General features: G+C 35.2%; 1 protein-coding gene across 1 annotated transcript in view; it reads right to left on the reverse strand.

Annotated features, from left to right (window-relative positions):
* Positions 1 to 314: 314 nt before the first annotated feature.
* Positions 315 to 24199, reverse strand: part of ARSJ (arylsulfatase family member J) — a 77180-nt gene continuing 53295 nt past the window's right edge. Inside the window, exons 3-4 of the mRNA XM_030798632.1 lie at positions 1458 to 2842; positions 315 to 1379 (exon numbers count right to left, since the gene is read on the reverse strand). Coding sequence (XP_030654492.1) covers positions 1354 to 1379; positions 1458 to 2842 — 1411 coding nt within the window. The 3' untranslated portion in view covers positions 315 to 1353. The remainder of the gene's footprint in view (positions 1380 to 1457; positions 2843 to 24199) is intronic.

Below are 24199 nucleotides of genomic sequence, written 5' to 3' on the forward strand. Positions count from 1 at the left end.
ATGATAAACTTCATTACTGATAATAATCCTTTAATTCTCCTTATGACGTTTGCATGTGGGGTTTCCAAGCAAGATTACTCACTCCAGGCAGGATCCATATCTTCCATTTCTCTGTATCTCCCCACAGTGTCCACTTTGTATAAGAGTAAGGTTATTACTTTTAATGGGAAAAACCGCAACTACTTTTGCACCAACCTAATATAAATGTTATTTATTATTATGGGAACGTTTTTCTCCATGTCGTAGCCAAGTGGAAGCATCTATCTGTAAAATCATATTATATGACTGTGGTTGTTAGCAAACCATTCCTTCAATTGCCTGTTAGTAAAGATTTTTATTTTTTAGGACGAATGATACAATTTTAGCTAGAAGTTAGATCAGAAAAGCCACAGTAAATTTTCTAGTGCCATAAAGTAAATCATTTTAATAATTAAGATACATAAATAGTTTATGATAGAAACAATAAAGTTGTCTTAACTCTGCGCAAACATCGAATTTCCAAGTAATTTGTAAGGAATATATTCATCTTATTACATTCAAAATCTTGGTTGAACAATGATGATTATAATGTTTTCTGATGTTTTTTATAGTCTATGAATTCACACAGTATTACAGTAATTTATAGTATTACAGTGCTTTGTAATTTGAAGAAATGAAATAAAATTCTTCTAATGGTATGCAGGAAATAAAAATAAAATAAAGTCACTTGCATAACTTTATGAAAACAATAATATTTTTCTGTAAAAATAAATTAGGTTTTTTATACTGAAATGTTCTTCTATTAAAGTGTTTAGAAAATAGTTACATTCATTGTGGGCAGTGTGCTCAAACATTCTTATTTGCCATTCCCTCATGCATCATAAAATGAGGTGCAAGCTGTTCACATGTGAGAAAAACAGCTTTTCACAGGAAAAGAAACATATATATATATATAAAATAGAATTAATTAAAAAACCCAAGTGTCATATGACAGACATACAAAAATTCACCAAGAAAATATATTCTTCAAGGCCTTTGAGGTGACACAGTCTTTGACTATAATTTATCAAAGGTAGTTTTAATCATGCTACCCTGTAACTTCCATCAAATTAGCATGCCTGCGGATGGTAGATTATTGTTCTCCTCCTGTAATTTAAAGCAGTGTTTGGTCAGTTGACTGAAGCACAGCAGTCGAACTCAGGACTCACCACGTTTTCTAAAGGAGCAAGAGAAATAAACATCTCCACTCTAAGTGTGGCTTGCAAGAGTAGCACCTTGGCACTGAGCAGGACAGTTTTCGGTGTGGCGGCCAGGTGGCAGAAGTCTCTGGAGTGGCACAGCATGAAAACAAGCCTGACATTTAGGCCAGCGATATTATCGAGCCAAATTTGCTGGTTTACCTAGGAAACAGATGAAAGATAAGAACTGATTAAAGTTTAACCAAACAGGAAATATTTGTGCTTATCCACAAGTAATACCTGAATGGCAAGTTGAACCTGAGACTGCTTTCTGCTGTTTCTTCTTCTTTATTTTGCTTTTATTTTGCTTTTTCTCAGCCTGATTTTTGCTTGGCTTCTTTTTCTTGGTTTCCTCTTTATACCATGGTCCCCAGACCCCTCCGTTGAGCCTAGGGTTACTTCTGGGGTCTTTGGGGGGATACCTGACCGGCACTGCAGTTTTGTTGAACTGTGAGAGCCTCCGTAGGAGCTTCTTCACGATTCCTGGATACCTGTTAGATAGGTCCACCCTCTCATATGGGTCGGCTGTGATGTTGAAAAGCCATACACTTTTGCCAGTTGACAAGGTAATCCGTTCATTGTGCCACCGGTTCGGTCCCAGGTTGCTGAAAGACTGAGGGGGAACCCAGTCGCTGTAGCCAGGATTTCCTGTAAGCAATTTCCAGTGCTGCACTCTGATGGCTGACTGGATTGCAGTGTTCCAGATCCCATAGCCTGCTGCCCAGGAGCCATTTTTTGCCTTGGTGTATATGGGGTCAATGTTATGCAAAATATCTACTCGGGGTGAGCGAAGACCCTCACTTATGGTCTCCCAGATATCATAGCCATCTAGTTGAATGTCCTCATCAATCTGTCCTTCAGCCAGTGAAATCAGAGTGGGGTACCAGTCAGTGATATGCACAAGTTCCTTACACACTGTTCCCTTGTTTTTCAGAAGTGGGCTATGCACAAAGCCTACAGCCCGGATCCCTCCTTCCCAATATGTTCCTTTGCTACCTCTGAGAGGCCAGTTACTCCCTCCTGCTGTAGGCTGGCCACCATTATCTGAAGAGTAAATGATAATGCTGTTGTTATAGAAACCATAAGTCTTTAGAGCCAATGTCACGTTGTTGATTGCTTCATCTAAGCAGGAAAGCATGGCAGCATATCTCCTCCTGTTTATGTTGATAATGGATCGGTAGTGTTCAAAATACCTGCCAGGAGCTTGCAGTGGTGAATGAACAGCTTGATAGGCAATATATAAAAATATAGGCTTTGTGGGGTTATGAGAAGCTAAGATTTGCTGTACTCTCTGAGTGTACATCTGTGTGGAGTATATGCCATTGTCATAGTCCCAGGCAGCATTGTCGTTTTCATACAAGTCATAGCCACACATCCCAGGACTGTCACATTTGTAGTGTGTATAGTAATCCCCACTTCCCAAAAGGGAACCAAAAAAGGTATCAAATCCTCTTCTGGTGGGCATGCATTCTTTTCTGTAAAAACCCAAGTGCCATTTTCCGACCATATGCGTTGAATATCCAACCTCCTTCAGTTTCTGAGGTAGGGTGGCATTGTCCAGAGGTAAACAGTTGGGTTGGGTAGGTCTTATGATAGAATGTTGAAGTCCGGTGTGTATCTGATACCTTAAGAAAAGAGAAAAAATTTGTTATCAGGGCAGGATAAAAGAGATATTTTACATAAAACAATGATCCCTAAATTAAAAAATGTTTCTATGGGCATCATTGTTAAATTATAATTGACCCCAATGATAAATGACCGATTCAACATTTCTGCTCTTTACTCACAAGTCTTACTCTAATTAACTTCCTATTTAACATTTGAAATACATTTCAATCTAAACCAGTACTTTTGAAACTAAAATTTTGCCACTTATCTCAAAGTCTTTTTGAGATGGAGTCTTGGTCGTCACCCAGGGTGGAGTGCAATGGCGTGATCTCGGCTCACTGCAACTTTCACCTCCTGGGTTCAAGCGATTCTCCTGCCTCAGCCTCCCCAGTAGCTGGGATTACAGGCATGCACCAACATGCCCAGATTTTTTTTTTTTTGTATTTTTAGTAGAGACAGGGTTTCACCATGTTGGCCAGGCTAGTCTCGAACTCCTGACCTCAAGTGATCTACCTGCCTCGGCCTCCCAAAGTGCTGGGATTACAGGCGCGAAGCCACTGTGCCCAGCCTCAGAGTATTTTAAAGTTCTTGTAGTGGAATTAACTTGAATAAACTTTAATCTCTTAATTACATGACTGAAAACTGACAAGGTAAGAGAAAAGATATACAGAATCAGAGTGTTATTATTATTATTACTTTTAACCTAGGGGCCTTCTAAATCATTAGCTCCTAGTTTCCTGAGATCATTTATTTCAAGCTAACTCTGAAGTACTAAAAATACAATGAAAATTATAGAAAAATTTCCTGTTTGATTGTCAACAATAGTTCATTCTTTTTTTTGAGACGGAGTCTCACTCTGTCACCCAGGCTGGAGCGCAGTAGCGTGATCTAGGCTCACTGCAAGCTCCGCCTCCCGGGTTCACGCCATTCTCCTGCCTCAGCATCCCGAGTAGCTGGGACTATAGGCGCCTGCCACCACGCCCAGCTAATTTTTTTGTTTTTTTTTTTTTTAAATTAGAGACGGGGTTTCACCATATTAGCCAGGATGGTCTCAATCTCCTGACCTCGTGATCCGCCCGTCTCGGCCTCCCAAAGTGCTGGGATTGCAGGCGTGAGCCAACGTGCCCGGCCCTTAATCTCTAATCTGTTAGATCTCTGAAACGAGAAAGAGGTTTCTGACTACACAATACATTATTGTTTAAAAATCATTTTAGAATAAATGTTTTAGCTAGTGCTACAAATTATATTTTTCCAAAAATAACAGGTAATAAGTCCTTATGTATGTTTCCCACAGTGTCTCTTTTTAAAAAACTATAATCACTTATAAAATAGTCTAAGAAAGCATAACACTTTCTAATATGTTAAAAATTAAGTGAATGTTAATTTCTTGCATTTTTCTCTTTCCAGTGGTATTTGCCAAGGGCGTTTTCCAAGAAGGGATTATTATTACATAAGTGTATGAATTTTCACTTGGGCCACAATATACTAGTTAGTTTCTGACATTTAAAAATTGATTCTGTAGTTATATGTTGAAAAACACTTTCAAAATAGAAAATATAAAAATGAAAATAAAATTAAGGTTGCAGAAAATTGTCAGGGTAAATATGTAGATATTCTTGGAATCAAATTACAAAAAAAAATTGGGGTCAAAAGCAACTTTTTTCACAGTGATTTAACCTGAAAAGCCAACATGTTATACATGCCTTGGATGAATAGTTCAATTTATTTTTAATGTTTTAATGATAGCATTATGAAACTATGAGCTTTTTGAAGTGTTAATTGCAACACACACTGATGTTTCTGTGGGCGCTGGAGTGATATCTTATCACTATTGCAAAGCAGCTTTCACATGGACCCTGTTTATTCCACTGATCATTTAGCTGTCAGTTTTGCAATAGTCATGATCGTGGTAATTTAAAATGTAAGAAATTCCCAAAGAAATAATCATTTCATAAACATCATAAAAGTACCAAGTTTAGAAAGCATTGTTACTGTTCTTGATTTTTTTTTTTTTTTTTTTTTTTTTTTTTTTTTTTTTTTAGACAGAATCTCACTCTATCACCCAGGCTGGAGTGCAGTGGCACGATCTTGGCCCACTGCAACCTCCGCCTCCCAGGTTCAAATGCTTCTCCTTCCTCAGCCACCTGAGTAGCTGGAATTATAGGTGCATACCATCATGCCTGGCTTATTTTTGTATTTTTAGTAGAGATAGGGTTTCACTATGTTGGCCAGGCTGGTTTCGAACTTCTGACCTCAGGTGATCCACCTGCCCTGGCCTCCCAAAATACTGCCACTGCACCTGGCCTGTTCTTGATAAGTTTTGGACCAGTCCAGGATCCAAAACATTCAATTGTGAAAAAACTAATTTTTTAACAAGTAAATGTTTTCTAAAATTAGAAAAAAAACATTTTTTCACACAAGTACATCACAAATTAGTAAATACCCATTAATGGAAACTTGGAGGAAATTAAAAAGGGAGATATCTATATGGGTAAAAATTTTGGGAATCATTCATGGGGATGAGTTATTAACAAAATAATTATGTTATGCAGAAAATGGATTTGACTGGATTGTCTATTTAATTCATCAAATGGTAAACCAATTAAGCATTTCTAATTAAATTGGTCATTTTCTCACCTATTGGCAAAGGCAACAGGAAAAGAGGCTTATGAAAAACATAAAATACAGGAAACATTTGCAGAAAAAAAAAGAAAGCAAGAAGAGGTTTACTGCTTTCAGAAAATGGTGTAGTGTTCACAGAAAAATAAGAGTTCAGAGCTATTAATCAACTATAAGGTTTCTGTCTTCTCTAGAAAGTAGAATGGTTTTTAAATTGGAAAATTTAAAACCAGCAACATAAAAGTTTGACAGCAGCTTATAACAGGGAAGAGGTTTTCAGAGCAGCTCCTGCTTAAATGAGTTCCAGCTTCTATGGTGGAATAGGAGGAAGTTTCAGTTAATTTGGGGTGTGGGTTAAGGGTGTAGGTTTTGGAATCAAACAGACCTGGGTTTGAATTTGCTCCACTGCTTATTATCTGTGTGGTTTTGGGAAGTACTTAATCCCTCTGATCCTCAGTTTCCTCATCTGTAAAATAGGGATAATAATACATATTGGGTTGCTGCAAGCATTGGAAGGGAGCAGAGTCTAGTAAGGAAAGTACATTTATTCAGTGATAGCTTTAACAATTATCCCAGAATGCTGAATTGGGTGTCACTAACATTTGCATAACACTTTTTAATTTATAGATTTTTTTATATGCATGATTGCATTTAAGTTTCACTACAACAGTGAGAAGTCAGATTCTTTAAGTTCATTTTATAGATGAGAAAATAGAGACGTAGAGAAGTTGTGGTTTTCTCCCCAGCACCCTCAACCTGCCCCACCAGGCTGTGAAACTGATTCCTGATCAGCAGTGGCAAAGTCCGATGCACTCTGTTCTTTTTCAGAGTTACTATCAGTACTTTTTGAAAAATCAAGGAGCAGAGGAAAGATGCCAGAAGTCTTGAGAAGCAAATCTGTTCTAACTTTCCAATTAAAGAAAGGAAGGATTTGTAAACTGGATAGTGAGACTTATGTTGATCCCAGAAAAATTTGAGAATGATTTTTTTAAAGTACGTGATTTGTGAGCATTTCAAAAATAACAAATGGGACAAAGTCAAAAAAGAAAAATCCTGCCAAGTTAGCTTCATTGTCTTTTATAAAAAAGGATCGGCATTAGGTAAATAGCTTAGGAATGATTTAGCATTTGAAAGGGCTGCCCATTATTCTTTTTTAATAAAATAATGAAAAATCAACTGTATGTTGGCACTTTAGTTGGGGGGTAAGAATGATAATCTTACACTTTAATGAAAGTGAATATAATATGAAAATTTTTTTTACTGATATACTCTTCTCTGGCCTCCACAACTCTGTGGGGCAGGTAGGAGTGTTTCATTTAATCAAAAAAAAGAAAAGAAAGAAAAACAACTCAGAAAATAAGTCCTCACAGCACTGTCCAAAATAGCAAGACTTGGAATCAACCTGAATCCCCATAAATAGGAGATTGGATAAAGAAAATGTGGTACATATAACCCACAGAATACTATGTAGCCATAAAAAAGAACAAAATCATGTCCTTTGCAGTAACATGGATGCAGCTGGAGGCCATTATCCTAAGTGAATTAACACAGGAACAGAAAACCAAATACCACATGTTCTCACTTATAAGTGAGTGCTAAACTTTCATTGCACATGAACACAAAGAAGGGAACAAAAGACACCAGGACCCACTTGAGAATGGAGGATGGGAGAAGGGTGAGGCTTGAAAAACTACCCATCGGGTACTATGCTCACTACCAGGGTGACAAAATAATCTGTACACCAGACCTCCATGACATGCAATTTATCCATGTAACAAAACTGCACATGAACCCCTAGAACCTAAAATAAAAACTGGAAGGAATTAAAAGAAAGAGACTAAGGAGACATGACAATTAAATGCAATATGTGGTTTTGAATTGGAATAGTTTCAATAAAGAACGTATCTAGAGAACTGGCAAAACTTAAATGGGATCTCAGGATTAAAATGGAATAACAATGCTTCATGATTTTGATGGTTTTGTGGCTAACATAGGAGAATACTCTTGTCTGTAGGAAATACTAAAGTATTGAGGGTGATGGGACATCACATTGGCTCTTAACTCTCACTTCGGGAAAAATGCTATTTGTGCTGCACTTGCAATTTTTCTATAAGATTGTCTCAAAATTTAAAACAAGATGTAAGAAAATCTAACTGGGATAAATAAAAGATATTTTATTTAAAAATCAATTTTTTACATGTTAGCTATATAAGACTACATAAACAGATCTGAGAAGTTGAATATATTAGACTACAAATTTAATAAAAAGCAAAAGAGACAAATGAGAGCTATAGTTGTAATTAATCTTTACATTATATAAAGGCAGTGTGCAAATTCTGACGAGTAATAATCCCATTATGTTAATTAGAACACATCTGAAAAATAGTATTCAATATTTAAGCATGTACCCCTAATATATGCACATTTACTTATTTATAAATTACACTTATGCATATTGTATTAATTTAGGAACATTATAAAACCTACACAGAGTAGAAATTAAAAGGGATGAGATAAAAAGAAATGTAAGTAGAATTTCTTATGTTTCTTTTTGCATCCTAATAAATCATCTTGCATTACTCTTTGGTTTATGTATTCCAATTTGGAGACCACTGGTATAGAAAGTGGATTTTAGAAAGATGAGAATTGAAACACAGATTGTTTAGAAAAGAATTTTTCTAAACAATTCTTCTCATTGTTTAGAAGAGATTGTTTAGAGATTGTTTAGATTTGTCTAGGTCAAAGATGATGGTGGCTTGGACTACCATCTAGTGGCAGTAAAAATGGAAAGAGGTAGATGGATGAAATGTGTATCTGGATTTAGAACTGATAGGACTAAATCAGTGAGAGAAGGATAGAAGGAGTGGAAAAGAAAAAAATTAGGAATGATTTCTGGATTTGTTGCTTTTATAACCTGGAGAGTGGTGGATAGTTCAACTCCTCTCTGTTTTATTTCAAAGCATAGAATTAGGACTAATGGTCAATATTATAAAGAGGCTGATTTCAACTCAATTTGAAAAATAACATTCTAAAAAAGAAAATAAACAAAAAAATAGTAAACAGGCTAGGTAAGCATTTGCCAAGGATTCTGTAAAAGGGATTCCTGAATTGGAAACAAAGTACTAGATGACCTCTGATATGCTTTGGTTGTGCCCCCACCCAAATCTCATCTGAACTGTAGTTCCTATAATCCCCACATGTCATGAGAGGGACCTGGTGAAAGGTAATTGAATCATGGGGGCAGTTTTCCTCATGCTGTTCTCCTGATAGTAAGTTCTCATGAGATCCCATGATTTTATAAAGAGCTTCCCCCTTCGCTTGGCTCTCATTTCTCTCTCCTACCGCCATGTGAAGAAGGCTGTGTTTGCTTTCCCTTCTGCCATGTTTGTAAGTTTCCTCAGGCCTCCCCAGCCTTGTGAAACTGTGAGTCAATTAAACCTCTTTTCTTTATAAATTACCCAGCCTCAGGTATATCCTTATAGCAGCATGAGAACAGAATACTACACCTCTAAGCTTCTAACTATAAGAATCCATGAGTCAAAGACTATTGCTCAATGTGTCAACAAAGCGTCTCCATTTAACATCAGAACAGCTTCACAATACCAAGTTTATAATTTACAGATATTTCATAGGGAAGATTCCACAAACATCAATTATATATTTAACATTTATTTGTATAATATGAAATTAGTTTAAAAATAGATTTTTCATATAATACATGCCAAATGCTTGTATTACCTTGGCTAAAAAATAAAATAATTGTGAAATTTAGTAAATTTTTTTGTCACAGTCTGGCTACCATGTGAAGAAAATTCCATATGAATAATAGTAAACCTAGAGTTGTTGCCAAATCTGTTAAAAGCAATTGCCATCATTCTCACTTTACTGCCAACTTAAAAGAAAAATGCTAAGTAGACCTTTCAGCTTGGCATTAGAATATGTGAAGGTTTATAATTTTTTGTATTAATTTGTATTACTGGGTGTTGGATACTATAGTCGGTGAATTCTCCTTTGTCTGAAAATATTGTCTAAGATAATGTTATTGTTTTAACCTAATTACATATTTGATGTGCGCTTGTAAGTGGGATAAAATATGAATACTAATAGTTTTATGCAGACTTGAAAGTCCAGAATGGTTAGCGAGTAAAAAATAGGCCAATAGTGGAGTAGAAATTCATATTTTGAAGGGAAGGAAATAAGTGCAAGAGACTGTAGTTTACAAATCAAATATCACTTGGATATTTATGTAGGAAGAATATAACTAATTTTCCATATTCTGAAAGGTGTTTGCTTATGACTGCCTTCCAAAAGACTCTCTTGTCTATAAATACATTCTATTTACAGGCCTTAATTTTATCTTTCAGTTAATTATATCTTCTGGAAAGGGGTGAAAGTGGGGCGGGCTGTGGCAACAAATATATGCCTAGTTGTTTAATCTCATGAATAAGTGAATTAATTGCTTGTTTAACACTCCTTCTCCTAGACTGTGCTAGCTTCAGGGATTACAACAGGTGAATAAGATGGTCTCTGCTCTCAAGGAACTCAGTATAATTGGAGAAACAGACAAGCCATTAGAGGATTATCATGACAGGACTAAGTGTTACAGTAGAGAACCAAAACAGCATTTTATAAGTGCTCATAGTAGAGTCAGGAAACCTCTCAGAAGGGGCCATGTTTCATTTGAGTTTTAGTGCATTCAGGAGTATCTGAGTGAGTGTGGAATGAAGGCAGGTAAGTGCAAGCAGCTGAAACAACTTGGACAAAAGAGCATTCACAAGGGAAGGTGAATCTGAGATGATTTTTGCAGCAGGAGGAGCCATCTAGGTGAAGAGTTGAAGGGAAGACAAAGAAAGTGTTTCAGCAAGAGAAGCAGAATGTTTGAATGCAAAAAGTGAGAGAGAATTTGGGTGTCTGTAGATCAACAATTTAGAATATTAGAATTTAAGGGCAGAGATTCAGACATATCTTGATGGGAGACTAGTCTATAGAGGTAAGTAGGTGCTCAATGACAGAGTGCTGTATTAGAGGATAGAGCTGTACTAAGGTTTTCTAACTTAATGTGAAGGTCACAGGAGGTCACAGAATGCTTTTGAAAAGAGAATGACACAATTGAAGCTTTGCGTTGGAAAAATCAACTCTGGTTGTAGTGTGAAGAATGGATTGGAGTGGAACAAGACCTAGGCAGGGAGATGTGCCCTAATCTAAGAGATAAAGGATGATATCCAAGACTGAGATTCGTTACAGTGAGGATGCAGTAAAGGGAAGATTAGATATTATAAAGAGAGACATTTGATAGGGTTACAGACTATATGTGGGAAGTGTGGGAGAAGGAAATGTTAAAGATGAGTCCAAAGTGTCTGGTCTGGGTGGCCGGGTGGAAGGAAATCTTTGCATTGAGTTAAGAAATCCAGAAAAGGGATAGGAATAAATAGGAAGACAATGATTCCTGCCCTGCATTTAGCTAGAGGCACCTGTCAGATATCCACTTGGAGATGTATAGGATAAAGTAAAATAAATATTTGATGAATACATTTTAGCTGCTCCTGCCACACGCATGCACAAAAGCGTAACTATGTGAGATGATGAGTGTGTTAATTTGCTTCACCATAGTAACTAATTTAGTAGTTATGGCTAGCCTATTATATCATACTGTATACCTTAAATATACACAATAAAATGTATTTAAAAGAGTGGTGTGCTACCCAAATTAGATCACCATAATGTTTTTCACCTGCATTAAAGTTAAGATGATATGTATTTCTTAATGACAAATAGTGGAATGGAATGTTACAATAAAAATGCAGTTAATTTAATTATGAAATAGAGATTTGAGACTCATTAGCTTTTAGGTGGTAGGCGAATTCATGGGAACTCATGTCATCATCTAAAGACAAAATGGAGAAGGCCATAGATGGAGCCCAGGAGATACCATCATTTAGAAGAAAAGCAAGGAGCAGCATTAAAAGAGTCTGAGGTAAATCAGCTACCCTGGGAGCTAGAGTAGTGGAGAAGAGTTTTAGAGTCAACTGCATCACTTACTATAGAGAAGCCAGGGAAAGTGAATTGCACAGCATCAGCTGGATTTGGCAATAAGCATGTAGACCTTATAAGCTATTCTTTAGTAGAATGGTGTGGGAAGAAACCAGATTATAGTGGATTGAGAAATGAATGGAAAGTGAAAACGTATAGATGGTAAGCATACACTATTTCAAGATATGTAGATGGAAAAAAAAAAAGAATATGGTGGGACTATAAGTGCTGATGTAGAAAAGTGTTTATGATGTATTATTAAGTAAAAGACCATCTGGCTATGGCAGAATATCTATTGTATTATTACATTTTTACAATAAAAAAATGTATAGGTTCCATGAGGGCAGGAACTTTGTTCACTAGTATATACATATCACCTGAAACAATACATGGCTCATAACAGCACATCAATTGTTGAATGAATAAATGAGTATGTGTGTGTGTGTGTGTTCATAAAGAGAGAAAGATAAAGAAAAAATGTATACATATATAACAATCTGTTGAACATGATTATTTCTGGGAACATAATAATTGTGGGAGGAGAAGCTTTCAACTTGTTATGTAAATTTACATGTAAATAAAATTTAGATGATTAGGTTTCAAAAAAACTAGCTTATTCTACTCAGACTAATTGTATCAAGGCTTTGAAATAAAAAAGATTAAATATAAATGTCAAATGAATGGACACACTCATCTCCTGTTCTGCCTAGCAGGGACATCTACTCAGATTACCTTCGGACTAGACAAAAGGGGATGGAATGAGCTAAATAAATTCTGTAATTACCCCTCAAATCCAGAGAAAATGTCTCCTTTCACTACACAAGCGGATAAGGAAACTTGTCAAGTAACTTTTAAAATTTCTGCCTTTGGATAATCTTTCCTAGTCTCTGCTATTTGTCCTTGCAATTGCGTTACTCATCTACTGTCGGTGAACCTTCAGGACACCAAAGCTTTTTCTACATTGATTACAATTTTCCTGGTCTCTTTGGAAACATAGCTACAAATAACACGCTAAGTGATTCTTTTCTGGAAATAGTTTTCATCCAAAAGTAAGTTTCTTTCCTACTAGATGGTCTTTTCTCTGACTCTTATTATCTCATGTTCTTTTCTCTTTTTCAGAATTATTTATTTGAAGACTCATACTTCAAAAAAATAAGATTTAATATATAAGTTACAGACTACCAAATACCTATTAACATGAATATTCACTTATATAATTAATGAATCTCTCATTTATAAAATTACTTACAGAATAAAATTTAAGAGGGAACTCCAGGGGTACATTTTAAAACTATCTAATTTATAGAGACTATTTCAAGGATACGTACACTCCATAAAGCAAGTGTACCCACACTGCCAAAATAATATTTATATTTTTCTTGCTATTTTCAATATGACCACAGAATAATGTAAAATTATTTTTAAAGAAATGTACAAGTTTTCATCTCCTCTATTCCAAGCCAAAAATGCACTTAGATATGTAGACTAGGGAGTAGCTTAAATACTAAACTATTCCTGATACTACCAACTTTGCCCTGTGACAGGAATTGTTAAGGAAGATATCCTTAAGTAATATCATCATATTAGTTAGAATCCTCAATGTAAGATATAGATTGCTTAAAGAGACTTTAAAATCCTTTCATTTTTAAATTTTTATTTATTTTTTGAGATGGAGTCTCGCTCTGTCACCCAGGCTGGAGTGCAATAGTGCGGTCTCAGATCACTGCAAACTCTGCCTCCTGGGTTCAAGCGATTTTCCTGCCTCAGCCTCCTGAGTAGCTGGGATTACAGGCACCCACCACCACGCCCAGCTAATTTTTGTATTTTTATTAGAGATGGGGTTTCACCATGTTGGCCAGGCTGGTCTCGAACTCCTGACCTCGTAATCCACCCACTTCAGCTACCCAAAGTGCTGGGATTACAGGTGTGAGCCACCGCACCCGGCCTAAAACCCTTTCAATATTTTGAAAATATGATCTCTCACTCTGCTTTACATGAGTTGGTCCATTAATATTTAGTTATTCTAATATGGGCAGGACTGCCATATTTAAGAATTTTAGCATTTTCTTTGTACCTCTGACTTTGAAGAAAGAAAAATTATCAAAAGTTTCATATTTATGTTCACCAGGTGGTTTTTCCGGAAAACAGCCCAACCAAAACAATGGTAATGTTCTTCCATTTTTGGGCAGAATTGCTTTCTTTTAGCCACGGTTAGGAAAGATCTGTCAAATAACTGAGTGTCTTTGCACCTACAATTAGCCACACACAGATGAAAGTATTTCATGTCAAACTCATATGGACATATCAATGTCTTAGCTGCAAGCCATGTGACAACAAACTGAAATCCAAGATAACTTAGTAGAGAAAATGAGGCAGTCTCCAGAAAAAATTACCACAAATTTATTAAGTACCTACATTATTCCAGGTACTGTACTGTGGAGAAACATAAAGAATAGTGAGAGTTTATGAGAAATAACTCTGTAAGAAACATTGTGGAATACTATATATCCACAGTAGAGAGTAATTTTTATGATTTAGAGAAAGTTGAGAGTATTTTTGCTTATTCTTCAAAACAGTTGAGTTTCCTACACTGTCCGTTCGTTATTTACAAAGGGCATTTATAAATCTGTGTTATAAAGCAGTTTCAGCTAGAAATAAAGAGAATTATTGAGTAAACACTGCATTAATTTGGTATGACCAGACTCTCAAGGCTAGAAGCATCTAGGTATCATTGTAGGCTACAGTGATACCTGATGGATACTATCAATGTAGGCTGCAGATATCATTAAAAATAGTACATAGGCCCAATTAACAGGTATTAGATATTTTTCCCTAAAATATAAATCTCTGAACTTGTAATCTATCTGTGACTTTGCCCTTTTATTAGCGTCTTTTCTAAATTCCAACGGTAATGGTTATTGGCTCTGTCTCTAATACAGATATTGAGCTATTTTGAATAGTTTAGGATTTATTATTAATGGCAGTATTACTAAGCAATTAGTCCTGACGGATCAAGATATGGAATTAACATTTTATATTCTGAAGTGAACTTTATAAGTAGCTTATTTAAAGCTACTCTCATTTAGAGAGTAAGAAAATTAGCAAATTAAAATGGACCCTTTGCCCTGATATTTATTATAGATCATCTTTCCTCCTCTATTACATGTACAGTAGCATGGTTATAGCTGACTTAATTTTATATGATTATTTTCATTTAACTTTCTCCTTTATGTAGAAAAATACCCAGAGTTTTTGTTTGAAATATACTGTAGGGATAACAATTTTTAAAACCAGAAATAAAAAGAAAAAATAAATATACTCTGAAGATCTCTAATAAATAAAATTTTTTGCCTTGAAATACCTCCAGGATGAAATTCTGCCCACTCCACCTCTGGATCAGAACATCTGTTCTGATGATGTTACCCTTCATCTGCTGCAGGTAAAATACTTGCCTCATTTCTGTCATCACTGAATATGAAAAGCAGATGGTCTGCACTCTTTCTGCAACAATAGAGATCATATTTTTGTTCCCAGCAAAAACATCCCAAAATTGCAAGTAAAGTGAAAAGTGATCACTGCCTAGGCAGACTGTTTCCCTCCAGTGAGGGCTCACTGCTTATAGACTGGAAAGGACACTAACTGGAAAGCTCGCAGTTTTAATCTCACATGCTCTCTGGCAACTCTCTTATTTTCTGCAAAAAGTTTGCCCCTCATGGTCAGGGTTGAATCCATAGCCCAATGTCTCACAGGGTGTTTCCTGGATGGTATGTGAGAAAATGAATATTTTATATTTGTTATTAATCTGGTGGGTAGAGAGATTGGTAGAGGGCTTACTTTATCTCTGGACATTCTGCCTATTGACTTGACATCATAGGAATCTCTCCAGCATGTATTGTGGAAACAATCTGGCCTACCTTTTCTATTGAGAGAACCCACAATATCAGAAATCAGAATGCCTGGATTTGAATTCTGCCTCTACAGACTGTGTAACCTTGAGCGTGCCCCTCAAACTGAACCTCAGTCTTTTCATTTATAAAGGCGATATTAATGATAGCAGCACACCAATGCCACAGGATTTTTTTTTCTTTTTTTGGGTGGTGAGGTATAGAATAAAATGAAATAAAATATATTAAACATATTGCAAATTGTAAAATTTTATAAAAATGCTAGTTATAACTAATTGTTACTACACGTTCTCTCTTTTTTTTGTCCTCTGGTACATCATCTCTTCAACTCCATGTCTTCCTCCCCCTTCTGCTCTATCTTGTGCAAATGGTGAAATCAAAACTAAACCAAAGCAAAACATGATACCACTGCTTGGGTCTCATGAAATACTATCTTGCCCACTCTTTCTTTTTCCTGGTAGTCAGATTGGAATTTCCAATTGCCAAACTGAAGTTCAACCCATGGAGTTGCTTTCTGTTTTTCCTTTTATTTGACTAATGTGTCAGTTCTTTAAATGTCTATGGAGGAATGCAAAGAAATATTTCACAGTGCTCTATAGGGAGACACATGTTAACTTGCCAATTAACTTTATTTTTACAAAACAATAAATATGTGGAACAGAAAATTTTGTAACAAGGAGGATAGGTGCTGAATCTAAAGGAATATTCATGGTATGCTGTGTTGTAATTATAATCAAAAACCAACTGACGGATACATCTCAGCTGGGATATTCCATCCAATTTTTTTCTTTTTCTTTACTCATATCATAACAGGTAAGTTTCCAAAATATTATACAAATACTGCATCTATTATCCTGGGAAAGCATAACCATTTTTGACCACAGGTTTCTCAGCTGATTGTATTCTGGGAAGCACCCAGAAAGTATCATTAAAATTCACTGCAGTCAAAGCTGTTTCTTACAGTGTTGCTTCTCTTAGTGCCTGTTGCCCCCTTTCCTGTACCAATGAGAGGAATCATGTGTCCTCATGCTATGCCTTGCCTGCCACCTCCTTCCAAAATTTCTCTTATAACATCCAAAACTGTCATCTCCATATTCCTGAGCTTTTGCAATCCTGGAAAGCAAAATGTTGTTTTAGCTGTCTTTTTACCAAGATACAACACACAGATTCTCAAAGTTAATTTAAGGATATTTTATAATAATATAAGTGAAAATGCATGTAAAAGTGCAATGATTAGCTAAAAATTATATTCAGAAGCCATATTAATGTGATTCTTATATGTCACATTCAGAAAAATTATATTAGAACACAAGCTAAAAATCATTCATCACAATATAGTTAGAGGAATATTAAGAGAATAATAAGTGATTTGACCTACTAAAGGAGAATTACATTATTTCCCTTTGAAATTTACCAGCATATTATTAGAATCTTCAATGTGATTCTTATGAATCTTCAATATGATTCTTCAATATGAATACTTACCAATAATTCTGAAGTTCTATTATGCATCCTTTACATTAGGTTTATTTTACTTTGAATTGTTATCCTGTAAAACAATATAGCTGAAAATCAAAATGGCAAATCCATTTCAAAGAATTTCTATGCCTCAGTTTCCTAATTTGCATGAAATGGGATTAATAATAACACTTTTCACACTGAGTTACCATGAAGATTAAATGAGCTTATAAATGTGAGGTTTGCAAAATAAGGCCTAGCACATAGAAACACAATATTTAAGAAATTACAGAGTTCAATGTGGTTGTTAGAATTTTATCAGCCTTACATTTCCCAACCTATGGGTTATTGTCTGCTCTTACCTAACCAATGAGCAATAAGAATCTCTAATAAACCACCACTTTTGGTCAACTTTTGGTGCAGTAACAAAGAAGAATATATCACAATTATCAGAAAACATGACTCAGGCACATCTTCCTTTTCCAACTGCATATATCCACGAGGCTGAATTGTCCTTATACACTTCAACAGAAACAATAACTAGCAACAAGAAATCCAGCTATCTTCTATTAGAGCAGACATTAAAGAGATTTGAAAAAATGACAAATAATGCTACTTTTCTCAGTACTCGTCTTTTATTTTGTAGAATATATTTATATTCATAAAATATTTATGTTATGTGTAAAAGGCTTGTTATTACTTTTGAATGAATAAGTATTTTTGAAAATTCTCAGTTTTAGTTTCTATTATGGTAAAAATCAGTAGATGTAACTCAGATAAGCAAAAGCTGATTGCGGTCTTTAGTGATCTGTAAGAATACAAATGGATCCTGATGCCAAAAAGTTTGAGAACTGCTAACATCTAAAATTTCTTTAAATTATTTTATGGTTAAAATTTTCTGAATAGATATATTAATCAATGCCAATTTATGCCAAACATTCTTTCTTTAAATTTCAAAAATCTCACATTACAAAACCTAAATAACAAATGATTTTATGATACAGTGTTTTGTAGTAAAAAGAATATGAGATTTGGATTTTAAATTCCAATACCGAATCCATTACTAATGCTGTAGTAAGATGAAAAAATTATTATTATTATTATTTTGAGACAGGGTCTCATTCTGTCACCCAGGCTGGTGTGCAGTGGCATTATCACAGTTCAATGCAGCCTCAACCACCCAGGCTTAAGTGATCCTCCTACCTCAGCCTCCTGAGTAGCTGGTACTACAGGTGCATGTCACCATGCCCAGAACATTTTTTCTTTAAATTATCTTTAATGCCAAAATATTAGGCTGATCCTGGCATAATTCATGTCAGTGGTGAAATTTTTCCATACTGCTTTCTTCAACTTCTAGAGTATTTGGCTTTGGTTTTTACAAAAAGTTAAAAATAAATAAATATAAAAATACCATTTTTTCCTATCTAGGTTGCACTGAAGCTGAGAGATGTGTAGTCCTAGACCAGAAGAAGAGATTCAGCTGAGACCAAGGGCTCAGTTGCAGAAGGAAGTGACCATGAGGCTGTGAAATCCTAATAATAAACTGAAATCCCTGAAAGACTACTGGACTACTAGAAATTGAAACCGGTCTTATATAGTGAAATCTCAAAGAAAAGGCCAAACCAAGGTGACAGCAAAGTTACACCATAGACTTAGGTAAGTCACTTCTCTATGTATTCACATCTGCTTCTGTAAAGTGGATCAATAATACTTACCTCACAGGGTTATTTTAAAAGGTTACATGTGTTAATGCAAATGAAGTATCTATATAAATTATAACATGCTCAACAAACTGTTATTGTTGATATTGTGAAAGTAACCAAAGGAGCCCCGAATGTAGTCAGACCACATGACTTTCAGGTCATGTTCCATCATTTGGCTCCTTCGCTTATCCTCTCTAAACCTCGATTTCTCTATCCATATGAGGTAGAAGGGACATGTGCGATGGTGTGGGCTTTGGGAAGGAGCAGTGTGTGAGATGGGGAGTCAGAGAGATGGCAGAAGCTTGTTGCTAACCCCATGTTTTTAGAAAAATTAGTAATGCCTTAGAAAAGCACTGCGAATCTTGTGGAGAAAGAAGAGGCTCATGACTCAGCATGACAAGGAGAGGAACCTGAAAGATGGGTAAATGCAGAAGGGCAGCCTGAAAAAGGCTAAGAAATGTTGGGTGTTGAAGTAGTTTTGTACCTAGCAGGAACCCTGCTCGTAAAGTGAGTATGGTCAAGTTTTATTAAAGATTTTTTTTTTTTTTTTTTTTTTTTTTTTTTTTTGCAGGAGCTAGAAACAAGCTGTTTCTATAGAAATAAAGAACTTCCTTCTTGTGTATTGTATACCATGCTGTCTACCCCTTCACATTTTAATAAAAGAGAGGACAGATGAATATTCCTTCATATATTTGTTGGAGTAGGACTTTAAAGCTGACAGTTATAGTTTCTGAGACTTAAAAAAATTAAAAACACTGTTTTGCCAAAGATCATAATTGTTCTCTAACTCTTATACAAGTTGATTTTGGTGAGGATAAAAAGGTTTCCACAGAGTATTCATGTTTGCATGAGTGTTCAAATATAAAATATTCTATAGAAAAGCATCAGTAGGTAATAGGTACAGATGAGCAGACTTAAAACACACATTCATAAAACACAACAGTAAAAGTAAAAATCATCCAGATCACTTTGCAACATCCCTATACGCTGTGGACAATAATATGTTTGCAGAAACAAGTCCAAATAACTATTGGTGATACCCTAAAGAAACATACTAGTCAACATTAAGAAAACTCTTCAAAACACTAACAAAATTTCTTCTATTAAATGAGGAGTCTGAAATTAGGGAGCCTCAAGGGGGTTTCAGTTCTAACATTCTATAAGTCAGTGACTTTTATTAGATACTAAAAGCTGAAATACAGACTAAATTCTCCTTAAATGAAACCTTTGTTTAAAAAGACAAATCTTAATTCAGAAGGCTGCATGTCTCTTTGGAGGCTGACAGAAGTGTGGCACGTAGTTATTATCGAAGTCCATGAGGGGACAAGAGTTCTGAGCACTGTCTACTTTGAATGTCAACTATGAGAAAGTCAATCTGGCAAGCATTTTATATACATCATCCTATTTTAGAGTAAAAATGAAGTTTCATAAGTTTTAAATATCAGTGAGGCCCAGGAAACCAGAAATGTCACATTCATATTCTCGAACAATTTAATCTGAACCACTGGCAAGCATTAGAAGACATTAAATAAAGAGCAGTGGCGCTAATAATAACAGACTGGAACATTAAAGCTGGGCTTGCTACATGACATGAGATAGCTGGACTGTATAGGTGCTGCATGGAGTTGATTTAGATTCATCCAACAAAGAGGGAGTGCAGTATATTGTTTATAATTCCCTGAAATACACACACACACACATACATACACTTTAAATAATCATAACTGTGAAACCAAAATAAATAGCTAAAAATTGTAAGCTTCAAACTTAACTAAAAGTATAGGCCATAAAAAATTGATTACAAGCCTTGAGAGAAAAGAATCTTGCTGACATATGCGCTTTGCAACTTCCATAAACTGTGCTGGGTATTACTCATTTCAGTAAGAGAAGGAAGATTACAAAGAACAGGTCTGTTAGGACTTTGGGGTAGGATGTGTGTTAGTAAAAAACTTAGTTAAGATTCCTTAGTTGAGATTCTTTTCACTTATATAAGCTCTTTCTCTTATTATCTTGGATGATAGCTTTTCTGTTTTAACGTTGACTGCGAAGGGGCAAAGGCTCTCAAAGTTATTCACCTGAAACTACAAAATTCGTTTAAAAGCATAAGGAATGTAACTTTTAACCAAGGCTCTGGGCTCTAGATCTCACAAAGCCAGTTAGATTCAGTGGCTTGTTATGGTGAAATTTGTTCACCCAAGCTGTAAATGAAGCCACCAGCTTAGTGAATATTAACTTTAGGAATAATCTCACTAGCCTTGTGTTAATTCAACTTGTCACATAGCCTAGCTTCTCTTCTTAGTCAGAATGCTACTGCATTTTGAGGCCAGCTTTCTTTTTTGCAAACTTCTGAAATAAAGACTATGCATAGCAGTTTCTCAGCCAAATATGACATAAGATTTCATCTTTCACGATAGTCACATGCAGGCACAACAACCAAGAATGGAATACCTTGGTGAAAACTTCAGGTGGACAGTGAGTCTACATAAATGGGGAAATAGTTTAGACAATTTGTGAGGAATTCTCAAATAGTTCTAAGAAGAAATCAAATAATAGCCATCATGCTCGGACAATATGGACAGGGCAGTTGTTTCTTTACCTTGTGATCCAACTTCCCTATACAAATGTGAAAGAGAACAGTATCAACATCATAGTTTGTGAGGAAGGTGAAGTAATGTCTACTACAAGAAAGAACATCTTAAAAATCAAGGAAATATCTCTGTCTCTAATTCTCTTCCCAAGGGACATCTTCTGATTAAGTAAAATCTCATGCCTTAGTCAAAGATATTATGTTAGAAAAGTACTGTGCTGAAATTTGTGGTGTGAAATTACAAATCAGCCCAAATCAAATATTGTTATTCAATTTTAAATAGTTTCAATTACTAAGAGTTTGTAATCAACAAAGAAATGTAATTTAACACATAATTTTCATATTTGATATGTAAACAGGATTACTAACAAATATTACCTTTCATAATTAACTATTGTTCCATGTTTAATTATGAAATGTGTAACGTGATATCATCCCATCAGCTCTACTGCTATGCAATATATTTCCCCCAAATATATTAGACATGTTCTGTAGTTGATGGAAGTAATGGTAGATTCAACTCTGACCAGTCACTGTTATATTTTCACTACCTGGAAAATGACAATATTTACAGCTGTCTTCATGCTTTTACTTATACATTATAGAAAACAAGAAAGTACTATTTGATAGTAATTAGATAGCATCAAAAAATTTAGAGTAATATGAAACAGTGTAACAATTTAGAATGCTCTATCTGGTGATTTGTTAAACATGCCAATTTTGCTTGGTTATATGAAAGCAATTTTCTTTAGTATAAGTCAGATTCTTTCCAGTGTACTCCATGGAACAGTGAAACTTGTTGTACTACATAAAGAAATGTTAAATGGCCTATGTAAGGTTTAATTTTATATGTCAACTTGGCTAGGATATGGTAACCAGATAGTATTCTAAATGTTTCTGTGAAAGTATTTTTAAAGATGAGACTATCATTTAAGTCAGTTGACTTTGAGTAAAACACATTACCCTCCATAATGTGGATGGGCTTCTCTGAATTAGTGGAAGGCCTTAATAAAAAAAGACTGATGCCTCCTGAAGAAGATGGAATTCTGCCAGCAGGTTGCCTTAGGACTTGAACTGCTGCATTGGGTCTTCCTCCCCTAGGTCTCCAGCCTGCCGGCCTACCCTGTAGATTTTGGGCTTGCTAGTCTCCATGGCTGCATGAGCCAATTCCTTAAAATAAATTGATTTCTCTCTGTTTGTATACATCCTGCTGTTCTCTTTCTCAAGAGAAGGCTAATACAAACTATTTCTTGGAATAATAAAAGATGCCTTTAAAGTGTCTTAGAAATACATTATTCTTGAATGCCTTTGATATTTCTTGAACTTTCAGAGAATAAAAAATAATATAGAAGCAAAATTTTGAGGAAAATAGCTCTTAGATTTCAGCCTATGTAGATCAGAGTAAACTGACTTCTACTTATTTTTCAAAAGATGAGACAAAAATTAAGAAAGAGGAAAAAGGTTTTATTTCACACTGAAAGTTGTAAACAAGTTTCTCTAATTAGCATTAGATTTTCTCTATTGCTCAATAAAACAGTAGACAGGATTTTGTTCTTTAGTTTCTTTTTAAATTTTCTTAGTAAACAAATATTGTCAATGGTGTATACCTTTCCAGCATCCTTTCCAACATCCTATTTGCACTGCCACTGTCCATGTTTATAAGTAAGGGAGGTGGTAGAATGCACTGATTTAGAATTAGGATGCAGAGCTGCACTGTCGAACATGGGAGGCACTAGCTACAAGCAGCTATTTACATTAAAAGTAATTTAACTAAATAAAATGAAAATTCAGTTTCTTAGTTATATTAGTCATATTTCAGATGTTCAATAGCCATATGTGACTAGTGGGTACTGTATTGGATAGTGAAGTACTTTAAAGTGTCTTAGAAATACATTATTCTTGAATGCCTTTGATATTTCTTGAACTTTCAGAGAATAAAAAATAATATAGAAGCAAAATTTTGAGGAAAATAGCTCTTAGATTTCAGCCTATGTAGATCAGAGTAAACTGAATTCTACTTATTTTTCAAAAGAAAATATGAGAAAAAATTCAATTATTTTTGTAGGAATGTTCTACAAAAATAAAATTATCCTATAAAATAAAATTTCCATAAAAATAAAATGCCTATAAAATAAAAGTTCTATTGGATCACATTTCTCTAGCATAAGACTGCATAGGTTCAAATTTAGTTCTGGAGCTAATTATCAAAGTGAATTTGTCTTCTCTGTGCTTTAGTTTTCTCATAGATAGTATTATAGATAGACAGACAGACAGATAGATAGATAGATAGATAGATAGATAGATAGATAGATAGATAGAGGAGTTTATTAAGTATTAACTTACACAATCACAAGGTCCCACAATAGGCTGTCTGCGAGCTGAAGAGCAAGGAGAGCCAGTCAGAGTCCCAAAACTGGAGAACTTGGAGTCCAACGTTCGAGGGCAGGAAGCATCCAGCATGGGAGAAAGATGTAGGCTGGGAGGCTAGGCCAGTCTCTCCTTTTCATGTTTTTCTGCCTGCTTTATATTCACTGGCAGGTGATTAGATGGTGCCCACCAGATTAAGGGTGGGTCGGTCTTTCCCAGCCCACTGACTCAAATGTTAATCTTCTTAGGCAACCCCCTCACAGACACACTCAGGATCAATACTTTGTATCCTTCAATCCAATCAAGTTGACACTCAGTATTAACCATCACAAGTCCACCCCTTGTCAACTTGAACCCATACACATCTCCTGAGATCATACATAATTTTCAAATAAAGACAAGAATAAGGTCATAATTACACCTAACATAATACAACTTCCTTCATACAACCAGAAGTGCACCAATCCCCACTCAAATACTATTACATAAAGTTTTAACAATACTTAAAAGCTAACATAAAGTCAATAAATCTTATGGCACATGACAAAGGAAAAGAAAAGAAAATGAGGATATTTTCTTAGCATAAATGTTATACACGCACAAACATGTTCTTAACAAAAGAGGGAGGAAATACTTATGACAGTTACAGTCCTCGTTTCTGCAGCTGGTCACGTGGTCGTAGCTGGTATTGATGACTACCTTCTT

This window comes from Nomascus leucogenys, chromosome 18 (assembly GCF_006542625.1).
Source record: "Nomascus leucogenys isolate Asia chromosome 18, Asia_NLE_v1, whole genome shotgun sequence".
Lineage (NCBI taxonomy): Eukaryota > Metazoa > Chordata > Mammalia > Primates > Hylobatidae > Nomascus > Nomascus leucogenys.